Source organism: Pleurodeles waltl, chromosome 3_1 (genome assembly GCF_031143425.1).
Source record: "Pleurodeles waltl isolate 20211129_DDA chromosome 3_1, aPleWal1.hap1.20221129, whole genome shotgun sequence".
Taxonomy (NCBI): Eukaryota; Metazoa; Chordata; class Amphibia; order Caudata; family Salamandridae; genus Pleurodeles; species Pleurodeles waltl.
Genome location: NC_090440.1, coordinates 1,702,085,597 through 1,702,101,417, shown reverse-complemented (window position 1 = coordinate 1,702,101,417; position 15,821 = coordinate 1,702,085,597). Strand labels below are relative to the sequence as shown.

General features: G+C 41.0%; 1 protein-coding gene across 8 annotated transcripts in view; it reads left to right on the top strand.

Annotated features, from left to right (window-relative positions):
- Nucleotides 1-15,821, top strand: part of TRPM8 (transient receptor potential cation channel subfamily M member 8) — a 283,346-nt gene that overhangs the window by 181,982 nt on the left and 85,543 nt on the right. For 7 of the 8 annotated variants that reach the window (XR_011201606.1, XM_069225547.1, XM_069225544.1 and 4 more), the window contains 5 exons: nt 2,883-3,001; nt 3,768-4,046; nt 4,895-4,996; nt 7,171-7,300; nt 9,190-9,335. Coding sequence is in view for 6 of the 8 variants with exons in the window: in XM_069225547.1 (XP_069081648.1) it covers nt 2,883-3,001; nt 3,768-4,046; nt 4,895-4,996; nt 7,171-7,300; nt 9,190-9,335 (776 nt within the window). In the remaining 2 variants the exon portion in view is untranslated. Of the gene's footprint in view, nt 1-2,882; nt 3,002-3,767; nt 4,047-4,894; nt 4,997-7,170; nt 7,301-9,189; nt 9,336-15,821 lie in introns of those variants that run through there. The other variant, XM_069225548.1, reaches the window with a different exon arrangement.

Genomic DNA, 15,821 nt, shown 5'->3' with positions numbered 1-15,821 from the left:
GTCGACTGTCAAAGAAAGTTTCTAAAAAACATTTTTTTTAAAGCATCCTTTTTCTTTAAGGAAAATTGGGCTGCTTTCAGAGAAAGGTATTTTATCTAAAGCCACTGCCAGATTTGATGGTTTTCTGACCTAGCAGGTCACTATTTCTGTGATTTTCTCCCATCAGATGAAGTTGCAATCTGCAATTTAGCTCATTATTAATAATCAAGCAGGTCGGATTGCCACCCACTCCGAATCCTTTTTTTGGGAACCAACTTACTCATACATGTAATTTGTACATTTGCGAAAAAACCTTTGTGGTTGCACAAATACTGGTTGCAAATTGTGACCCAGTGTTTGCAATTTAAAAGAACTTACTTCTGGCTTCGTATGCCTTTTGACCCTTCCCCCACACCTTACCAGGCACGGCCTTCAATTGTTTTTAGGAACATCTTTAGCATGCTCTATATTCAGTTCCCACATCCCAAGATGTCGCAGGATGTGAACTTTGAGCATTCAAACCATGCATGGTGTGTAAGGCCGTGCCTTCGTCCTAGTCATGCGTTCTGCAACCATTTTCTTGTATTGTAGTGGACACTATTTTAGGATATGATCAGAGGGCTCTGGATACGCCAAAAGAAGAGGTAGGAGAACGAAAAACTACCTGTTGTGTCAGGATGCATCCAACCAATCATTTCATCCACCACCAATGTACCTGACACAAAATAATTAGTAGGTTTCTGGGAGTCCTTTACTATGGGATTGTTTTCCCTAAGGAGATGAAGCACATGGAGAGATTCTCTTCCCAAAAACGACACAGGCCGTGACTTACTGACGCGACATGCTTCAGCATCGGGCCCCTTTTTCACCCTGTGACATGAAGCTACACACAGCGAGTTCCCACAGGAGCACTTCCGTTGAAGGAGTGAGTGGTGTGCCTAACTGCCATGTGATGTGATAGAGAACACAGAACTCTAGAAGTATAAATGTTTTAAGGGATGATTTGTATGACCTTTATTTATCACTCACTAAAAACAAAAAATGATAGGGGAGCTGTGCAGGGCACCAGTGGTATGCCAACTTGTTGTTGCTTTCCAGTGCGGCCTGAATGGTCCATGGCATTTGTCAAGACAATAGGATCCCCTAATTTGTAACACAAACCCTATCTGATTTGTATACGGCCATAAGTCTGTCCATCAATTGCGCAAGGGAATGACTACACCTTTCCCGAGCAGTGACTTTAAAAAAGCAGCAGTACTATAGGACTCAGGCAGGTGCCCCAGTTTGAGTCCATACCCAGTCAAAAGGACTGACGGTGGCTCCCCTGGGGCATCAAAGGCCAGATCCTGAGGCAAGCCCCTATAAGATTACAATGCATTGTACATAGCCTTCAGATATATCCAATGGGCACTCAGAAAAGGATATGGTCTGTGAGCATTCCCTGCATTTTTTTAATGTATGCTTGATATGGCGTGTATGTCCTATGGCTCTGTCCTGAGCACTCTACTGCTAGAACAAAGTGTGCACGTTCTTTTCCCAGACACAGCATGCAAAGTGCAGAGGGTGTGTCATTTGACCATGGCCTCACCCATCTCTCATACTCTCTAAGGATCCCTTCCTTTCTATTGACATCCCACAATAAGGATTCCCAATATGCAGATCTATCTGTGATTAACTCTGCTAAAGTTTCTCCCAAGAGCCTGCCATCTCCCTTGTGTTACATACAGTAATGGCCCCACCACACATCAGATACTGCTCTTTATGTTGATAGTATCAAGAACCTGAAGTAGCTTAGGCATCAGATGGCAAAACCTTCTGCTATTAACTAATGCATCAAGAGGTCCCAAATCTGGCCGTAAAGTACATTAAAGTATTCATAACTGGACCATTACAATGTATATTGACCCAATAATTGAAAATGGGGCTTCAACTTTCTTCCATTTCAGCGCACCTTTCTTCTAGGTAGCCTGTAACATATGTATGATCAGAGTCTTCTATCTTATGAATGAAAAGTAAGAGTAATTTAGAGTAAATGTTCATTTCTCTCAAGACATACTTCAAGCGAGGTTTGCAGAACCCCCAAGCTCCAGATTTAGTTTATCTTTCCCCTACTTATATTTGTTTTGGGGTGCATTTTCAGCAGTAAACCTCATACGTTGTTGAAGTTTTCCACCCATATCACCTCATCCTCAGAAAAGTCTTCAATAAAGTTCAACATTTGTTGGAGACACCCTTCTTGTTTGCAGTTCATGATATATCTGACTACTATCTTAACCTACTTATTCTGCAGATTATCTTGATGAGTATCGATCTTTTCTTTATGACATCCCGCTTCATAACAATCTTGTAGAAGCGAGCATCTTTCGTGCTCCTTGTTTTAGACATTGCTGGTGCAAAGTTAGCATTTTGTCATGAAATAGATGTATGGCACCTAGTAGAAAGTGAATCTCCTGTAAATAAACACTTTTGGCCCTTTCATCAGGTTTAAGTACCCATATTTTTATGTTCTTTTGTTGAGAGTTTAATCCCTTAACTTTAAATACAGCTTAACCAGTCGGATCAGTTGCCAACCAGTTAACGGATGAGGTCTCTTGATTGGTGACTAGTTCCATGATTATTAGTTTATGCTTTAAGAGTGAGTTGCTCACTTTTTTCCCTACCAATTTCCTAGAAAATAAAAGTCAGAACTTGTTACAACTTATAAATAACCAGTGGTCGACTAATGCCTGCTGTGTCCACTTTGTTTCATGGGTCCTGCTCACGGTCCGGTCCGTAGGTATTCATGCCTTTATATCAGTAGTCATAAATCATGTATGATAGTAACAGAGGTTTGGTGGCAATTTTTTGCTATTTTCCGTGGTGTTCATAGACTGTCACCTAAGCCTCTTATCTCTCCTCTTCAGCATTCACTACTAACGAACAGTACAAGGAGAACTGGAGTGCCCAGCTGAAGCTGCTCCTGGAGTGGAACCAGCTGAGCCTGGCTAGTGATGAGATCTTCACCAACGACAGGAACTGGGAGGTGAAGAACATACTTACTGTAAACGGAGAGCTTATGGCTAAACCACCAGAGTGAGGAGATATTTCAAACATCACAGAGAGCCTTCACGACTCCTGTTGACTAGGGGGTGTGCAAATTGATTTTCACAAAATACTTGCAATTTTTCCAAAAGAATGCATATTACTCAAAATAAATGTCACCTATACCTCAAGTAAATTTTCTCCTCAGTGGTATACCTTGCACAAAATAGTCACACCAGATACCGATTGGAAGAGAAAGTGTCTTATTTGCAGAGAAACTGTTTCCAGTGAAATATTATCTACTCTAACGAGTCTCCCGTGGACAAAAATTACCCTCAATTTCTTGCTATGCAAAATGGCAAAACTTTCACACATTTAGCGTGAAAATTAGGAACCACATAGAAGGACACCAGTTTATCAAAACTTTCACACAGCCCTGCTACAGACTTTTAACTGGCCAACAGTTGCATTTTTTGAACAAATTATCACAAGTGTGGTCTCACATACCATTTGTTAACATGTAACTATCGAGAGTTGAACATTTAATACAAGAGCTATAAGTCATAACTCCATGCATAAGCTACGCCATTGAGGTATCTATCATGTTGACCTAAGGATAGAGCAACATTAGTCAATTAACTCACTGCAATAAATCCACTGATTTTAAATGAAGCCCAGTGTTCTCAAGGTCAGCCCTGCTCACCTTTTCTATTGAAGTGCAGCTCTTTTGTACCTCTAACAAAGCTCTGTGCTTTCTTTCCCATCAGTCTGTTGACTTGGATGATGCCATGTTCTGGGCCCTGGTGAAGGACCGCCCACAATTCATCCGCCTCTTCCTGGAGAACGGATTGAACCTGAAGAAGTTCCTAAGCAATGAAGTGCTGACAGAGCTCTTCTCTGAGAACTTCAGCTCCCTAGCCTTCCAAAACCTAAAACATGCCAAGAATTCACACAAAGACCATCTACTTAGGTTCATTTGGAAAATGGTCACCAGCTTTCAGATGAACAGAAAGAAGAATCAGGATGGGACAAAACTGCAGATCACTGTAAGTAACCAATGAGACCGCTCACCCTCAGCTGAAGTCTGCTTAGAGGAGATCAATTTGATGAATCTACTGTATGAATTAATAACATTTTTAGTGGGTTAATTCTGGTGTGGGCAAATAGTCTGAAAATAGCACAAATAGCTCTAACGCCCTGCAGTCTCTTCACTTTCAATTTCCTTAAAAACCAGTGATGTTGATGAAAGAAATTGCATCATTATTAATGTTTTCCTGTGCATGTGATAAGACTAAGGGCCTAATTACAACCCTGGCGGTCAACGACTGCAAGGGTTGAAGTGGCGATCGTACCGCCAACAGGCTGGCGGTACAAATTGCCATATTTTGATCGCGGTGGTAGCGCCGCAGTCAAACCACCGGGAGCGGCGGTTTACCGCCATGGTTGTCCCAAAGGGGCATGGGCAGTGCAGTGGCCCCCAGGCAAAGCTCCGTTGCGATTTTAACTGTCTGCCTGGCAGACAATGAAAAGCGCGATGGGTGCTGCTGCACCCGCTGCATCGCCACATTGCCGCCGGCTCCATTAGAAGCCGGAGGCAATGTTCCTGCCGACATTCCCGCTGGGCTGGTGGGCGGAAACTCTGGGCCCAGCGGGGATGTCCAAATGTGGCCGGCGGGTTCCCGGCCGCATGGGCGGCCGACTGGCAGTTCAGCCTTGGTGGTCGGCCTCATCCGACCGCCAAGGTTGTAATGAGGGCCTATATTTGCTCTCTTTCCTGCCAATCCATATTTACTTTCATGTTTCTATAATGTACTATTTTAGTTTTCTTAATCGCCTGTTTTACCATATCATGCAGTGACGTGCCATGTTTTTCACCTGTGATTTGTTTTTTTAGGAAAAAGACAAATCTCCAATCTCCAGGCACCGGATGCACGCATTGTTTACCTGGGCTGTTCTGCAGAACATGGGGGAATTATCAAGTGTCATCTGGGAGAAGGTACAAGGTTCTACTCTGCATAAATATACGGTTCTATTCAGCTCTCTGTTCTTTGAGCTATGGTTCACAGGGCATCTTCCAGACACCAGCACACTAGACATTAATTGTAGCAGAGAATTAATCCTGCACAGATGGTTGTATGTTTTGCTCTGCTGGACACAATGTCACCTTAGGGACTTTGGGGACCATGGGCAAAACATACTTTAGGCGCCTCTGTCCGGAACAGTAGCACATTTTGTTACTCATTTTTATGGGCGAGCACAAAGTTCTCCGTCCATTCTGTAACCTCTCTTTGGGCTTGAAACCACGCCCATGCCACATCAGTAATTTACATTGGTTTGTGGGCTTGCATTTTAAAATCCACTTGCTTTCATTTGTGAAAGGCATGCATATGTCATGCCTTTTCCGGTGTTTACCCACCTACACAGCACCGGTAAAGTACCAAAAACATACGAGGCTCGATGTTTTCAGCCTGGAGTCTGGACTACTTTATCTGTTTATTTTCCACGCAGCACGATCGCGCTGCATTTTACATAGCGCGATCGCGCTGCGTTTTTTTTTCGCTAATAGCTCTAACTTGAACAAATGCGAGACCCGTTGAATTGAAAAAGCTTGTTTGCTAATGCAAGCCCCATGATGCTGAACAATAACGAAAAATATATGAATGCCTGAGGTGAAGAAATAGATGCAAAAAAGAGAGCTAGTCTACTTCCCCATGGGGCCCCTTGGGATGTGGGTGCCCATGCCTTAAAAAGTCTGTGGCGAGAGTGTATAACTCCCGCTCTGAGTGAATTTTAAGATCTCATCTAGCATCTACCATCAAATACTCCCTTGAGGCAAGTGTATGGTTAGTTTCTGAAGCAGTAAAAGGTCTCCCACACTCTTGTTGTCTTGACATGACTAGACTCTTGGTGGTTAGTCAGTAGCTGGGCTACTCAACACACAGGAGTGGTAATAACATTAATACACAAATACTTAATAAGCAATGCTGAAATATATTATCATGACAGGGTAAATTTACTTCGCATTTTTATCCAATCCTTCACGTTTGATGCATATGTTGTGAACAATATGTTGTCAAGTGCACAGTATTTGGGCGCCTTTCTGTCTGTCAAAACCGTTTGATCGAAAAAGATGTAAGATTGGCTCTGCTCCCCAATTTTGATTAATGCTTAGTTCTATATCAATTATATACGCCTCTGTGTTAAATCCATGATGCACAAAAGGTTTCTCGTAGCTACAGGACACAGGCTTTTGTGACTTCTTTCCAGAATTTCTCGGTCCCAGTGACACCTCCTCCATTTTCACATCTCCAGGGCTCTGCGAGCCTAGATGAGGAATTTCACTCTTGCAGTCTCCTTGTAGACTGGTTATCACTGGAAAGCAGAGTGAGATGAAAACCATCCCAGAGCAGCACTGACAGTCAAGCTCTTCACAAAAACTTAGAGCATTTTGCACCAGCATTTTGAAATCAGGAGCACATAAACACAGCCCACCAGGTTCTCCCACAACCTCAATAACCTGCTACTAAAAACAAATTACCAAAAATAGAAATGTGTTAATGGAGATTAAAATAAAAAATAACCGTACATACATAGTATAATTATTAAACAAATTCACAATGTGCATAATTATACAGAAATAAAAAAAATACATTTCAAAATGATTAATAAAATTAAATTAATTTTAATTTCATTTGCTTCCCACCCTACTTCCAGCAACCCGCTTCAACATTATAAATTACTACTTTAACTAAAAAAAATATATATATATTTTAACATTTTAAACTTTAATAAAAAATAATAATAAGAATTACAATAACAATATTAACAACTTAAATTGGTATTTTAAATAACATATTAAAACATGTAAAAGCAATATTATTTAATTATTATATATATATATATATATATATATATATATATATATATATATATATATATATAAACCATATTAAAGAAAATGGTATTATTTAAAACAATAGTAAATAACTAAAAAAACGATATTCTTGACAAATATTTTCTGTGACATGGTATTTTTGTTTTAACAATATTGTTGACACAATATTATGGTATTACGATACTGCAACTCAATATTTTTTCTGCGCTCTAATTGGGTTTCTATGCATTGCAAGCTCTTGCCCGGTCATTGAATGTCTACTTTTGCAATTCTAGGTACCAGGTGGAACTGCGGCGGCCCTTGGAGCGAGCAAGCTCCTGAAAAGTATTGCGAAGATCACCAACCAAGTCACTGATAGGGGCCCATATGAGGAAATTGCTAATGAGTATGAAACAAGAGCTGTTGGTACGTCTCAGAGCTTTGTCATGAATGTGTCTATGAAATCAACTAGCTTTGCGCACCCACTTTCGGACAAACATAGACCACCAAATCTCTACATCACCTGACATACTGTTGCATCTCTTTCAAGGAAGGGATTTCCAGCAATTTGGAACAGAACATGGGAAATGGGTCTCCATAACTGCAATACAAGAATATATCTCTAATATCCACATAGAAAGATGAGCTTATTTCTTCCGCAAAACAAAACAAATCAGACATGGTATAGGCTTCATTTAGTGTGTGGCTAAGGGGGTGCATGCTGGAGCTCCCACCCACCAAACCTACATTTCCTGTACTGGATTTATGGGTGGGGAGATGCTACATTTCAGATGTCAGACCCTTAGCTAAGTCTGCTTTTGAAAAACTTTAATCTGCTAGCCGGCCTGCCCCAGGCCACAGGCCACCCATCACGCAGTGGATGGGACTTTTACTACTGATAATTCCCTTGCAGGATGCATCAGTGGATACACGTTCAGCAAAGAGATCCCTACTAACAGTGTGGTGATCTCTAAATTGAGCTGTTGGTCATGTACTGGGGAGGCAGAAGCTGGGCCTCTGCCGAAATGGCAGTCCCAGCAGGCTTCCTACCAACCTTAAATGGCATCCATAATGGTCAACATTTGTGCAGTACTTTGGGAGCCATATAGATCCTCGTGGGCAGTCAGTCAAAACTACCTGGGTGGGGAAAGCCCCACCTCCATCCACCCCATGGCAGATGCCCACATACAGTGATCCACTTGTCTGGCAAATAATTTCTTATAAAAGCGTTGACACTTTTTTTGTCAGAAATACACTCACAAAGTGGGGTGTAAATCTAAAAAATAATTCCACTAAGATGCAAGTAGTCTCTTGCACCCCAACATTTTACTTCAACAATACACCCACAAATTGATGAATCAGAGATGGTGTTAAACCCAATTTCATGAGGCAATGGGTCCCCGAAGTAAGGCTCCTACCAGCACATGAAAATAGCCAAAATACAGTCAATTAAGTAAGGGCCCACTCAATAACTGAGTTCTAGATCAGCAGAATAAGTTAGAGGATTTATTACAAAATACAGAAAACATGTAGCACAGAGTTACTGCCATAAAGTCTGTCAGCAAATAAATAATTACAGAACAGTGCAAAATCAGAATTATTCACAATCCCAAGTGCGCAGCAAATTAAAATATGGAAATGGATAGCATTCCTAGCAGCATTCAGGCAAGCTTTTACTAACCCCTAAAATTGAGGGTTGATATAAAATATTTTCGCATATTAAATCAGTAAAACTGCAGGATCATCATGGTATGACAAAAAATGCTACATCCTCAGCAAATCAGAGCACAATTTATTAATTGTTATATTGCCTTAGCACCTACACACTATCCAACTGAATATTGTACTGCCCGCTCTATGCTAATGTCATGCGGAGATAGTAAAACAAAGTAGATACATGAACAACAGCAAGTTATTGTGAACGCTTAGGGAACAGTGAGCTAGCAGAAGATTGTCGAATAGAGCAACATTATTTTGTCATCGTCGAAAAGTTTCTTCAAACTCAGTAAAACAATGTCAGTGAAAATAAACAAAGATGGCCGCTTAAATGGGACTCTCAGAAAAAACGAACAGTGAAATGCACTGAGGGGAGCATCCCTTTTGTAAAAGGTGGGTGCCAGACCAAAATGTAAGCCCCTCACTTCCTCTCCCTCTGTCACTCATTGACTCTCTTAATACTGCTTCTCTGACTTCCTTTTATCACTTTCTCTCTTACTTGATGTTTTGTTGGTTGTATCATTCTTCTATCTTCCTTCTTCATAACTCCAGTACATATCCCGTCTTTGACTTCCTGTCTTTTTCTTTATGCTTCTTAGAGCTGTTCTCAGAGTGTTATAAAAGTGACGTTGAGTTGGCAGAGAGGCTGCTGCTCTATCCCTGTGCTGCATGGGGAGGGAAGAACTGCCTAGAGCTGGCTGTGGAAGCCAAAGATCGAGACTTCATTGCTCAACCAGGAGTCCAGGTGAGGAGGAGTTGTGAGTGACAGATCAATAGCACCAACAGCATATCCAGGTAAAATGAAAAGACAAGCTGTGCCCTGCACTCAACCTGCAGTACAGGTAAGAATGACACAGGAGATGGAACAAGCTACTCTTTCATCTCAGAACGTCCCCATCTCTTCCAGAATTCCAAAAGTCCCTGAAGAACTGGCAGTTTGGCTAATCAACTGGACCCTGCCAGCACCAGGATACCCTCAAGGGTGCAAGAAGCGCTCTATAAATCTACTGATTGATTGATTGACAGGACCCAGTAAAATCAGAGGTGGAGATGTTATGGTATTGGCATTTGTTTAGCACACATTTTCCCTTTAGAATGACCTTGTAGCACTGACTGTTCAGATGGTCCCTTTCCACATACTTCTGTTTTGTAATGGTATATTTCGGTGTCAGAGAGCTATGGCCTGGGGGCTTTACTGATTGAGCATTCACCTCTTATATCAGAAACATGCCTGTGTGTTTTTCACTATGTGATGTGTAATACAGACTGGATGTGTCTCAGGTGTCTGTCTAGTGAGTTGTTTGTCTTTGTAATATGTGGGCGGGATGTTCTGTGTACATGCTCTTTGGGTTTGAGATGCTTGTGTGTCATAGTGGTTACTGCTGTCAGTGCGTTGACAGTGTGTAGTGAACAGATGTGTGGGATATCTTCTTTCCAATATGTTCTTTGGGTAGTGCCTCGAAGAGGGCAGTGCAGTGCTATGCTGGATGTTTGAGACGTTTGTCTCATGTGTCCTTGACTTTACATTAGGGTGTTGTGTTTCTCTGTAGTATATTGCGGTAGATGATTCTGTTGTGAAAGTCTTGATTGGTGCAAATTTGGCTTAAGGCAAATGAGAGATCAATTAAGAAGTGAGATAATTCTGGGGAATATACAGAGAACTAAGGAAAATATTTGATTCACAGTCAGGTGTTCTCTTGTAGAATCACCGACAATCCTGACCCCTTACTTTTCTCCTGAAAGTCTTAGCATCTTGAATGCTTTGACGACCTCATTATTTAAAGTCTACATAGCTTGCTTCTCTTGAGGGTGGCAATCATCTGTGACAATGATTTAAGTAAAAGAAGTTCAGCCCTGCAGTCACTGAGCCTAAAATACAACTGATTTGGCAGTGCAGACCTATTGGGTTTGCCAGCTCTTTTTGCCATGCTGTCCAGCATCGGTAGAAGTAAAAAATATATATTGCTGATGCGCAATGGTGAACATGCACACATGCATAATAATCTATGTGTGCATATGCATCATGATGCTACAGCGCAGTTGGTACCTAGAAAGGAAAAGCAAACAGACAAATTACAAATGCATTGTCATAATTACCCTCCAAGGTTTAGGTCAGCACACAGGTTCATTCTTCGTCTTCAGGACATCAGTCAAATCGCCATCAGTCAGAACTCAGCTCCGGGGCAAAAAGGAGGCACTTCCCTCATAAGGAGGTAAAGTGTAATATGGACAATCTAAGGACAGAGATGGTTCTAAGCGAACCAATAAGTCACCAAACAGAGTGACAAAGTTTCTGGATAAAATCAATAGCATTCCCTAACCCACCTAAATGGCTCCCTGTGTCATGGGTTTTTATCCCTTTCTTGTTTTACATTCTCCCAAAATTCTATTGGACGATTGTTATACCCCACTATCTTTAACCTACCAGAAAATACATTAGGTCACCTATCTTTCACCCCATATTATTTTACAAGTCTCTCATTGGTTCTCCTGTTCGGTGTCTTCAGAGGTGGCACGTCTGGTATGATTTCATCTTTCTGTAATTCTTTGCACATATTTTGGTCAGTAGCTCCATTGTATTCACCGGTTTGAATGACCTTGTACATTACATTAATCTACACTGTTTCATTTTGTTTTAATATCACCCTACAAGCAATGAAGAATGCATGAGAACGGATCTAGCATGGTTACATTTGGCTTCTAGTTTGAAGAAAACAAAAGGTTGTGTCCTTTTGCGAGTCAGCACACTGCAAGATAGGAAAAATACATTTAACATGCGAGCCAAGCAGCTAAGCTTCCGCTCATGCTAACTTAAGGCCTACAAGGATTTCAGCACAAATTCAATAATACAATTATTAATAATTAGTATAAACGTATTCAATATAATAATACGTAAACATTTTAGTCATCATTATTAGTCCACGTATACATTGGCGGCCACTCCCCGTGGTCACATTTCAGGTGCACGTTTAAGCAGAATTTCTATTACAGTTTCTATGCGGCATTATCACACATTAATTTATAAAACATTTCATGTTAATACAGATTATATAAACTACGCTCTCTCACCCTCAAGGGTGCAAGAAGTGCTCTATAAATCTACTGATTGATTGATTGACAGGACCCAGTAAAATCAGAGGTGGAGATGTTATGGTATTGGCATTTGTTTAGCACACATTTTCCCTTTAGAATGACCTTGTAGCACTGACTGTTCAGATGGTCCCTTTCCACATACTTCTGTTTTGTAATGGTATATTTCGGTGTCAGAGAGCTGTGGCCTGGGGGCTTTACTGATTGAGCATTCACCTCTTATATCAGAAACATGCCTGTGTGTTTTTCACTATGTGACGTGTAATACAGACTGGATGTGTCTCAGGTGTCTGTCTAATGAGTTGTTTGTCTTTGTAATATGTGGGCGGGATGTTCTGTGTACATGCTCTTTGGGTTTCAGATGCTTGTGTGTCATAGTGGTTACTGCTGTCAGTGCGTTGACAGTGTGTAGTGAACAGATGTGTGGGATATCTTCTTTCCAATATGTTCTTTGGGTAGTGCCTCGAAGAGGGCAGTGCGGTGCTATGCTGGATGTTTGAGACGTTTGTCTCATGTGTCCTTGACTTTACATTAGGGTGTTGTGTTTCTCTGTAGTATATTGCGGTAGATGATTCTGTCGTGAAAGTCTTGATTGGTGAAAATTTGGCTTAAGGCAAATGAGAGATCAATTAAGAAGTGAGATAATTCTGGGGAATATACAGAGAACTAAGGAAAATATTTGATACAGTCAGGTGTTCTCTTGTAGAATTCACCGACAATCCTGACCCCTTACTTTTCTCCTGAAAGTCTTAGCATCTTGAATGCTTTGACGACCTCATTATTTAAAGTCTACATAGCTTGCTTCTCTTGAGGGTGGCAATCATCCGTGACAATGATTTAAGTAAAAGAAGTTCAGCCCTGCAGTCACTGAGCCTAAAATACAACTGATTTGGCAGTGCAGACCTATTGGGTTTGCCAGCTCTTTTTGCCATGCTGTCCAGCATCGGTAGAAGTAAAAAATATATATTGCTGATGCGCAATGGTGATCATGCACACATGCATAATAATCTATGTGTGCATATGCATCATGATGCTACAGCGGCCCCAATGTGATGACGTATACACGTCCATGCATCAACACGCATTCTTGTCACGGGCGTACATCATGAAATTGCAAATGTTTTTTTTTTTAATTCAATTTACATTTCCAAGTACATTTTAAAAAGTAAATATATAAAAGATGCACAAAAATGTGTTTTTAGAAAGAAGAAATAATATTAAAATGGCATAGAGTGTCAATGGAAGAGCGGGGTGGGTTGGTATCAGAGTGAGCAACCACAGGGAGCAGAGGGGTTTATTTAAAAAGAAAAACAGGGCAGTAGGGGTGGGGGAAAGCAACGGGAGCTGGGGCTGGAGAGAAACACGGCAAGAGGGCAGATGGGGAAGAGCAAAAACACATTAACTAAAACAAAAGAGTAGTTCCATAAACGTAAACAGATGTTAAGCACAAATCATCCAATCAAAACATGGTGCAAACAAGGAATAGTGATGAAAGCCATTAAATAAGAAGCAGGGAAGTGAGACAGACAAGAAAGCCTTCCATTTAGTAACAAGTGGCTTACCCACAGTGCGCTATACATACATTTTAACATATGAGAAACTATAGGCATTCGACTTTATAAATTTCAACAAGTTTCTGCAGTCAGTATAAGTGGGCTTTTGGGTCTCTGTCAGCCACTGTCTGTGTTCATATCTCCCCTAAGTGGCGTCAGGGATGTCGGGACACTGATTCGTTGAAATCTAGTGACACCTTTTACACAATTTACCCTTTCCTAGTTCTGGACAGGCTGTACCACACAAGTGTTGCTGGCCGGATCTTTACATGGATTGATTATTTTCTTGGTCTAATCTCACAGTAGTCCCAATATCTTCACGTCAGTCCTAGTTTCATAGAAAGCTTACGTGATGTGCTACCACACCTAGCTTTCTTGCCCTTGTTTTACTGTTTATCTTATCCGGCTATTTAAATTGCCTTGTTCTTATGCACTGAACTACTACAATTATGCTGATTTTAGGCAGCTGCTACCCAATCTCTGGTACCTAAATAAAGGTGCACACCAACATTTCACAATTTACCTAGTTGAATACCTGCATGAGTTTATTTCCTAGTTAAATGTCTCGCCAGTGGCTCTGACCACGTACTCCAACCCAGTGATCACAAGCTTAGGAATGTGGTGAATGGCTGTTAGAGTGCAGTGAAAGTGAACACAGACTTTTACCAACTTCAGTAGTGAGGAAGCTGCTCTGTTACTTTTGGAGATTTTCAGGATAGAGTATGTTGATAGAGTATTTCTAAAACATCTTACACAATAAAATGAGGCTGCTTGACTAATAACACAAACTCTTCACAGAGTAATCATTGCCCCATTGCCCTGAAACTGCTATGATTTCTGGTTGTGCACCAGATTCAAGGCACTATACATTATTCGTCAGTCTTTTTATGGCATGGGATCCCCACTACTTAACTCAAAGTTCAAACTCTCTGCATAAGACAGTTTTTCAGATGTGCATAGGTGGAAATGCAACCAAGCGCCATGGATCTTTACTGGCTAGGCATCGGGTACTTGTTCTGTGATGGAAACCTTCATGAGTCTCTGAGTAGACTTGGACTTGCAGACAAGGCCTAGCTGATGTGAGGTGATGTAGTGCGGGCCTAGATACGGTAAAGCACAACTATCACAGGTGCAATAGAGATGTGAATATCAGGCACGATTCTGGGGCAGAAAACACTTTAATATTAATACCTTAAGAATGTATAAATATATTTATGATATGAATGGAATCGTGAATATTGCCACAATCCTGCAAACAAAAAGCAAAATATGACAGAAATGTAGGTAGAGACTTGTTTACAAACATATAATAATCAAAAGATGCTTGCGATATATACTCTGCAATATGGAGGATTCCAATGCTCCTGCTAAAATTATAGGCCTCATTTACTCGGAGTTTGCGCCCCATAGCATGGATTATTTTGATGCAGCGGCTGCGCAATCAGTGCTCCACATTGCTCCATGTCTATAAACTGACACATGGGGCCCAATGTGTGAGTTTATAAAGACCTGTTTCACATAATACCTGCGCCAGGTATAATGTATGCAGAGTAGGCATTTCCACATTGAAAGCCACGCAGAACTGACGCAGTGAAATTTACAACTTTTTACTGCATCGCTCTGCGACTTGACTACTTCACAATCCTGCTCAACCCAGGCATAAGTATTAACACAGGGCTTTTAACATGGGACTCATCTCTGTGTTTTGACGCATTGATGGAGTTGTGTCAGCTTTACGACGCAACACCAGCAATGCGTCACTTTAGTGCCAACAGCTGCATCAGACTTTTTAACGCATCCATAAAAACTTGTGCCATGAAGATCTGTATTGTAAATACAGCGCATCCATGGCATCGTCAGGGCATTTGCGGCAGGTGCAAGAAATCGGACACATCAATGTCAATGCGTCAGATTTTGTAAACGAGGCCCTGACTTATTTTTGTTCTGCACGTTTGTTTGATGTGAATGAAAAGTAACCTAAATGCCACCCAGAGGGAAGTTCTGCTGGAATTAGATCAGCAGGATGTAGTATCAAGAAGCACTGCAATGTGGTGTAATCCATTTAGGACCTTGAACATAGTAGCTCCAGCGGTGGGATAAGGCACAAATTGAACCTTGTGAATGCTGTCAAAAAACATCTGCTCCATCCAAAAAGGAAAAGCTTAAATTGTTTCTAAGATTTCTGGATTTTTATCCAGATTTGTAATGCATATTGCGTTGCCTATTAATAAAATGCACAATTACCAAACCAGGGGTTGGGTCCTCCCATCAAACAACAAGTGGATGGGAAAGAGTATATTTTTACTTTTGCATTCCTTACCTTGAAGGCACCAGAAAAACATTGCTCGGTGGTAGACAGTGATGCTCTGTGATGCTACGGGTTGGTCAGACACTTCAAATTCTTTTGGAGGGGTTTGCCCTTCCTCATTAGAACTGAACAAAAGCCATTAGTACTTGCCTACAGTACAAAACGGTCTGAACAGACTTGATCAAGAATATCCCATTGGATTCTAGGCCTAGAGGGATATAATTTTAGGATGAAATAATTTCTAGGTACACAAAATGTTGTGTCATAATGTCTTGTATGC